Source organism: Galeopterus variegatus, unplaced genomic scaffold (assembly GCF_000696425.1).
Source record: "Galeopterus variegatus unplaced genomic scaffold, G_variegatus-3.0.2 Scaffold2981, whole genome shotgun sequence".
Taxonomy (NCBI): domain Eukaryota; kingdom Metazoa; phylum Chordata; class Mammalia; order Dermoptera; family Cynocephalidae; genus Galeopterus; species Galeopterus variegatus.
This window is the reverse complement of record NW_007729092.1, coordinates 24,870-33,738: the sequence shown is the minus strand read 5'-3', so window position 1 is coordinate 33,738 and position 8,869 is coordinate 24,870. Positions and strand designations below refer to the sequence as shown.

The window sequence follows — 8,869 nt, the reverse complement described above, 5'->3', positions numbered from 1 at the left end:
GACTGGTGAATTAACTCATATATTTTACAAAGGAAGTACTCCATACTGTAACGATTTCCATCTTCTGACATCTTCTTCATGCATTTCTTTGTCAGCTTAAGATATGCCACTTGTCAATTATAAGTGAACGAGGGTATATAAAAAATGTAAAAATGCTACTTTACATTAGGAAGATGTAAAAAGCCTTAGCAGAAATTGACAAAAAATTGCCAAATACAAATCCTCACCTTTACCCTGAAATTGACAACTTAAAGTTGAAATTTCTCACACAGGGCTTGTTGAACAGCCTTAAAATGAACAGGAAATCTAATTTACCTAAATTGTGATATATATTCATATTTTGTTAATTTTACATTTTTTGAATAGTATAATACATTAGCTATTTTATAGTAATACATTTTATACTTTATTTCTTTATGTTATGCATTTTATATTTAAGACTTTATAGTCATATAAAATTATAAAAAGATATAACTCCTTTCAATATGATGAATAACATTACCTGATAAATGTTAAATATGGTAACCTTTATTAAAAAACAAAGAAAGTTGAAATGAAATAATCTAGTAAAACAAATAACAATCTTTAAAACAATTTATGCCATGTTATTTAGGGCAGAGTTATGTAAGGTCCAGAAAGGAATACAGTACTATAATTCAAGTAGTTAAACCATTTCATAAGCAACAGCAATATCCTTGTTATAGTACAGTATTCCTATAATAGAATCTTTTTAAAATAGCTTGCCTAAAAAATTCAACTAAAACTGTGATTATGAAAATGGGCTATGAATAGTGTTATTGTGGAATCTATCAAATTAATAGATGGTTCATTGTTTTTTAGCTAAAATTTTTTTGGAGATACTTAGGTTTATTTCTACACTTGCTATGTAACTTTGTTGTTCTTATATTCATGTACTAGAACCTATAACCATATACAAACAAAATAATTTTTTTTGTTCAATTTCCTTTTTTTACAAATACATAAAGTTACAGTGTTTACTCTCTCCCACACGCCTACTAAAGCAATTTTTTCTTTTTCAATTGTGCACATGTGTGTATGTGTGTGTTGCTATGATGTAGCAGGTTTAGTGATTTTTAAAATGGTCAAAATATTTAATATACTTTCCTCAGCACCATTATAACTATCACTAAAAGTTGTGTTCCTGATACTAGCCCACCACTTTCTAAATACGTGGGGGGAAAAAAAAAAAAAAAAAAAAAAAAAAAAAAAAAAAAAAAAAACAGAGAAAGGAAGCAATGAAATCAAAGAGCTTTGAATTAATGAGAAAAAAGCTCCAAATTAACTAAGAGAAGTTAATGGTTATATACTAGTGCCCAAGAGGAAAGTTTGACAAATCTCTCGTTGGACTCTTTTTATGTTCCATATATATTTATTTTTAACAACCAGACATTTTTACTGTAAAAAATACTCCATGAGGATTTGGAGATTCTACAAGATATGTAACTTTGTAGAAGAATATATAGAAAATGTGGGTTTATTATAAAGTCAATATAATCCCATACAGTGAAATATTATACAGCTATTTAACTTCTATAATACAAAAATTGCTTATAAATGAATAGAATCTGTGAACATAGTGCTATTCCATTTTTAAAAAATAAATATACACACACACACACAAACACGTGCATTATAAAGGTGAAGGGAAAAACTAAACAAATTCTTATTATCACTGAGTAATTGAAGTAAGAGGGGGTTTGGTTTTTATCAAACTTACGCTTTCTATATTCCCCAATTTTTATGCAGTCAACATACATAATTATTGATGAAAAATTTAATGTTGAGACAATATAAAATAGAAAAAGCAAGAATTATTCCAAATCATTAACATCCAGGTGGAGAATTCATTTATTTATTTATTTATTTTCATGCTTAATGGCAAATGTATTCAGATCCTTTCCATGCAGCACATGATAAGGCATCTATGTGCTTATTTCTTTTCTGAGTCAACAGTATGGACAACCTTTGAGGATCCACTCATGTCCACGGTGAGCCATCTTGCAACGTGTTCTGATAAGCATCTTACGTAGAGGGCAAAGGAACATTCTTGCTACGTACCGATTGGCCAAGTGGGGAATGCACTGGCAGGACAGCTAACGCCCACTGTCTCCTCCGTCGCTATCAAGCTCATCGTAGGGCTGTTTTAACTTGTACCAACAGATGCCTAAAGAAGCCATTCAGATTTGCCACAGCAGGGAGGACGGCACAGGAGAAGAGGAAGAGGAGAGACCTGATGTCCTATGATGGAGGCTGCTGGCTGGGAAAAACTGGGAACAATCAAAGTGAAGTCCTTCTCCTTAGGATGCCATGCCGAGCAGAAAGCCTCCGAAAAACCCCCCAGTCATTAGGACATTCTTCTTCACGAATGACACCACCTCCTCGGCTTTGCTCTTGACCTCGGTATGTATCTGGTTGCTCCTACGAATCTTCAGCTGCTCTCTGGCTTGCTTCATGTCCTTCTCCACTCGCTGCCAGTCCACTTTGATGTAGCCGGTCTGGTTCGCAAGTTGAAGGAGAAAGAATCCGCCTCCTACGGCTGTTGCAGCCAACTTGCCAACCTTCTGGAATATGAAACCCGTGCACCATCCAGTGACACCTCCGATTAACAGCTGGGTTGCCACGCTGTACTTCTCAGCCGATGGTGCAGATTCCTGCCCAAACAGCCTGCGCCACCATGGCTGCTTTTTATCAAATTCTGTAAGGTTCAGAGAGTTAAAATTCCCCTCAAAGTTTCCTTGACTGGACGCGGCCATTTCAGCGAGCTCGTCTCGCGAGGACGCCGGCAGAGGATCGGAGCGGGAGGACCCGGAGTGGCGCATCGCTGTCGCCGCCAGCTCGGCACGTGGGGCAGATGTTTCCATTCCCACGGCGGCGGCCGAAGAGGCCGGGCGGGGCGCGGGGCTGCGGCTTCCCTCCCCCGCCAGCAGCCAGGTCATAAGGCTCAGTGGGTGGCGTCACAGGCCCCCGCGGCCCAGGTGGAGAATTTTACCCCGCAATTGTTACATCCCTGCACTTGGTCAATGTAGCAAATCCATGTCAATAATTATTCCTAATTTTGCTAAAAATAAATAAACAAAACTAAATGTTCTGCATAAGATGGCTAAACTGTATTAGTCAGTTTCTGTTGCTTAGAATACCTGAAACAGCTTTGTAGCCATGAATATGCATGATCAATTAAAAAAAGAAGAAGAATACCTGAAACTGGCTGAAACTGGGTAATTTATAAAGAAATGAAATTTATTTCTTACAGTTTTAGAGGCTAAGAAGTCCAAAGTCCAGGGAACACATCTGGTAATGGTCTTATACAGCAATGAAGGGTGTCACAAGGCTGAGCAGGACAGCCAGGCTTCTCACACACTCTTCTTACAAAGCCATCATAACCCCATCACACCCATGACCACCCATTAACCCATCAATAGATTAATCCATTCACGAGAGTACAAAAATTTCAACATTTTTCTTAGGATTTAAGGTAACCCAGAAGGAAAAAAGATGTAGCAAAAATGTCAGGGTATGTGATCCCCAGTGTCACTCCCCTTGACAAGAAATCAACTAGTAAAGCACAAAATTACCATACCCGCATCATCAGAACTTAAGGGAAGAGGCAGAGGCCCACAGAGCCCACGAAGAGATAGAAAGCCACCACAGATGGGAGGAAGAATCACTTCAAACAGTCCCAGCTGCTCCCCTGAGACAGTGTGGTGTAGCACACCAAGAAAAGAAAAAAAACTAAGCAGACTCTATGCTTTGATGTCATCCCCACACGTTTTTGGCATTTTTTTTGTTTTAACATTGCCTATATGTTATTATTTTTAATAGGTTTATTCTTTAGTCTTATACTAATGATATAAGTGGCTTATTCATCACCTTTACAGCACTGGAGTATTCTGAATTTGTCTGTGTACTTACTTTATAAGTGAGCTTTGTACTTTCAAATATTTTCTTCTTACACATTAGCATCTTCTTCCAGCTTGGAGAACTCCCTTTAGCATTTCTTGTAGAGCAGGTCTAGTGGAGGCAAATTCCTTTAGCTTTTGTTTGTCTGAGAAAGTCATTATTTCTCCTTTACATGTAATAGTTTTGCTGGATACAGAATTCTTTGTTGATAGTCTTTTTCCTTCAGCACTTAAAATATATCATCCCACTCTCTCCTGGTCTGTAGGGTTTCTGCTGAAAAACCTGCTGAAAGGTGTATTGGGGCTTTGTCAACAGTTACATGTTTCTTTTCTCTTGCTGCTTTCATTATTCTTTTTTGTCTTTGATTTTTGATAATTTGATTATGATGAATTCCTGCACTCATACAATTTACAAAGGTTGAATCATGAAGAATTAGAAAACCTAAATAAGATCGAAGCAGTAATAAATAGCCTGCTGACAGGGAAAATCCCAGTACCAGACAGCTACACTGTCAAATTCCACCAAATATTTAAAGAAAAACGGATGACAATTCTTGTCACTCATCCAAAAATCTGTCAGAGGAGGGAATACTTCCAAACTCATTCTATAAGGCCAAAATTAACCTCATACCAAAATCAGAAAAGGACACAATAAAAAAAAAACTACAGACAAATATCCCTAATAATCACAGATATAAAAATCCTCAACAAAATACCAGTGAAATGAATCCAACAATACATTAAAAAGATCGTTCAGCAGGATGAAATGAAATTCAACCTAGGTGTGTTAGTCTGTTTCTGCTGCTTATAACAAAATACCTAGAACTTGGTAATTTGTAAAGAAACAATATATATTGCTTACAGTTTCAGAGGCTGGGAAATCCAAAATCTGGGGAAAACATCTGGTGAAGGCCTTGTTGATGGTGACAGTGACATAGGGTTCTAACATGGCAGACGGCAGAGCAGAGGGAGACTAACTTCCTCATTCACACTCTTTTCAAAGCCACCAGAACCACTCCCATTATTCCAAGAATGAATCAATCCATCTCCAAGGGTGCAGTCGTCACAATCCAATCACAGCTCAAAGCCCCACCTTTCGACTACCACAGTAGGATTTCCCACCCTCTTAACACTCTCACAGTGGGGACCAAATCTCCAATACAACAAACTTTTGGGGGGACACAATTCAACCCTTGATTTCAGGGATTCAAGGATGGCTCAACATATGCTAATCAAAAAATGTGATATATCACATCAACAGACTGAAGAACAAAAACCATATGATCATTTCATTAGATGCAGAAAAAGCATTTGATGAAATCCAACTCCTCTTCATGATAAAAATACTCAACAAATTAGGTATAAATAAATGTACCTCAAACTATAAAGACCATATATAACAAACTCACAGCTAAGTTCATACTGAATGGACAATAATTGAAGGATTTTCCTCGAAGTTCTGAAACAAGACAAGGGTACCCACTTCCTGTTCTCTTATTCAGCATAGAACTGGAAGTTCTAGACAGGGCACTTAGGCAAGAGGAAGCAGTAAATGGCATCCAAATTAGAAAGGAGGAAGTCAAACTATCCTTATTTGCAGATGACATCATCATGTATGTAGAAAACCCTAAAATCAACCAAAAAGTTACTATGGTTAATAAACAAATTCAGTAAAGTTGCTAAGATACAAAATCAACATACAAAAATTAATAGCATTTCCATACATCAATCAAGAAAGCAATCCCATTTGCAATAGCTACCAAAAAAGAAAAAAAAAAGAAAAGAAATATCTAGGAGTAAATTTAACCAAGGAGGTAAAAGATCCCTACAATGTAAACTATAAAACATTGATGAAAGAAACTGGAGAATACATAACTAAATGGAAAGATGGGTTGCCAGAATTAATATCATCAAAATGCCCATACTACCTACTGTGGTTTGAATGTCTCCCCAAGCTAATGTTGGAACTTAATCTCTAATTGGTATTTGAAAGGTGAATCCTTTAACAGGTGATTGAATCATGAGGACTATGCCCTTGTGAGTGAATCTATCCATTTATTGATCATCATGGGTGTGGACTGGTGGCTATACGAGCAGAGCAAGTGAGCATGTGGAAGCACTCCTGTCATTCCCACCATGTGATACCCTGGTTGTCACAGGACTCTGCAGAGAATTGCCACCAAGAAGGAGATCCTCACCAGATATGTTTGCTTGATGTTGGACTTCCCAGCCTCCAAAACTGTAAGAAATAAATTCTTTTTCTTTATACATTACCCAGTTTCAGGTATTATGAGCAACAGAATATTGACTAATGCACTACTCAAAGCAATCAACAGATTCAGTTCAATAACTATGAAAATACCAACAGCAGTCTTCACAGAAATAGAAAAAAATCTTAAAATTTATATGAAACCACAAAAGACCTCATATAGCCAAAGCAACTTTGAACAAAAAGAACAAAACTGGAAGCATGACACTACCTGACTTCAAAATATATTATAAAACTACAATAACCAAAATGGCATGGTACTGGCATAAAAACAAACAAATAGACCAATGGAAAAGAGTAGAGGGCCTAGAAATAAATCCACACATTTACAGCCTACTGGGTTTTAACAAAGGTGTTAAGAATATACATTGGTAAAGGAAAGCCTCTTCAATAAATGGTACTGGGAAAGCAGGATATTCACAGGCAGAGGATTGAAAACTAAACCCCTATCTGTCACCATATACAAAAATTAATGCAAAATAGATTAACAACTTAAATTTAAGACCCCAAACTATGACACTACTAGAAGCAAACATAGAGGAAACAATACATGAAAATGGACTGGGCAATCCTTTTTTGAACAAGACTTTGTTTCTTTGATTTGAAAATGAGTTTTGTTTTACCAGTCATATATCATAGCATACCTCAAAAAAAAAAACTAGAATCAACATCACCCCAAAATAGGTAAAGGAATTTTTATTCCCCTTTTAGGGAAAGTATGAGCACATTTTGGTTGTTGATGAGATGGTTGCACCACAGTTGAATAAATGGCATAGAAAAGGCTGGAGTATGAATGATCAAAAACTATTACAGGATAAGCATGGGCAATAAGACTTGGGATGATCTTGAAGGTAGAATACTGTTATTATAAGTTGGTCAACCAAAGAAAAATCATCCCTCTAAGCTTAATTTATGTATCAGTTATAGGTACATATTTCAGAGAATCAGAACCACTAGGAATGACTTAGAATAAGGCATTTATCATAGGAATTTGACCTCATGCAATTGTAGGAGCTGGTGAAACACTCTTGGTTCAGTTATTTCTTCTCTTCTAGAGCTGATTCTGGATTCATGGTGCAGGAGGTTGAGAAAGAAAGATAGACATGAAGTTGGGGACAGAAGTAACAACTGAAACCCACAAGGAATAACCTGGAAACTGCATCCATCTATCCCTTGTTTGTATCTCCTCATCAATGCCATGGATTACATACAGGAAAAGTTGGCACTTGTCATGCAATCACACTAGAAAATGACCAAGGATTTAAGAAAATTGGAGAAAGAAATCCTATGGAACTAGTATGACCTGTAGGTCCAGCTGCTATTCAGATACTCAAAAACATGCATCAAATACAAGATTTGCCCTACATCAAACTTCAGTGAACAAAAATGTCTACTGTTTCACTTCTACCTTCCAAATCTCACCCAAAATTTTCTTGTGGCCAACACTAATCAGAAACATATAGGGAAGGAAATTCTTAGAAACATCATTCAGCTTAGCCAAGTTGACACAGTACAGAGTTACTACAGTCCATTCCTCATCACCATGGTATCCATATATCTCTTAAAATCACACTCAAATTTCAGATAAAGACACAAGCAAAGTCTTGTTTCTGCCATGCATCTATGATGCCACGAACAAACAAAACCATACTAACTCTCTCCCTAAAAGAAGAAAAAATATCATTTATTTTCATTTGGGTAATATTTATTCATTTTTCTAGCTGAGTTAGTCTACCTTTGAAATCATGTAAATCAAATACTGAGATAAAAGGTTAACTGCTATTAAAACATCTTACTTTAGATGGTAAAAAAAATGGGACAGAGGGAGGGAGGTAAAATGTTTTTATTAATATTTATATAAGTACATTTATTTAAAAATATGGAAAAAATATAATACACATAGCTATTATAAACCTTGTTTCTACAATTGATCTCATGGTCATAGTACTTATAATGACCTTCTTCCACTACCCATTCCACATACTCTTCGCTCTTAGGAAGCACCTCCAAGGGTTAAAGTTTCTTGCCTTGTGGGGTGACCCAAACCTTCACTCATGAAGAGACTGTGTCATTAGTGCTTCTGTGTATATTGGGTTGCTGTGCTTGTTCATTTACTTTTATCAGAGTACATGGAAATACTAAGAAAAGCCCTAAGAGAGCTCCTGCGTTTCAATTTCAGACATATTCCTTCTTCCCTCCTGTATTAGTTTTTTATTGCTGTTTGCTAAACCTTAGCATCTTGAAACAAACATTCAATTTCTGAATTTCAGAATCTAGGACAGGATTATTTGGGTGATTCTCTGTATCAGGGTCCCTTGTGAAGTTTCAGTAAAGACGGCTGAGTCTGGAGTTGTCTGAATGCTTCCCTAAGAGAGCCGGCAATAGAGCAAGGGGGGGTTTGCAAGATGTAAGTCATAGTATTTTTGTAACCTAATTGTAGAAGTAACATCCAACACTTTAGCTGAATTCTACCCACTAGAAGTGAGACATGAGTTCTACCCCATACTCAAAGAACAAAATTACACAAGAGTATGAATATTAGAAGGTAAGAATCATCAGGTAGAATCTCAAAAGCTCACTACAATATGGCACAGAATTAGGTTGTATGAAGAATGTAACAAAAACTATAGTTTCTACTACCAAGAAGACACTTTTCTACATTATTATAATTAATTGTGTGGCA

At 36.5% G+C, this 8,869-nt stretch overlaps 1 protein-coding gene across 1 annotated transcript; it reads right to left on the bottom strand.

The window, feature by feature from the left end:
- Window positions 1-2,318: 2,318 nt before the first annotated feature.
- LOC103599478 (FUN14 domain-containing protein 2) lies at window positions 2,319-2,882 on the bottom strand. Its single transcript, XM_008583623.1, has one exon. It carries the CDS (start codon window positions 2,880-2,882, stop codon window positions 2,319-2,321), a length of 564 nt encoding a protein of 187 aa, XP_008581845.1.
- Window positions 2,883-8,869: the final 5,987 nt, after the last annotated feature.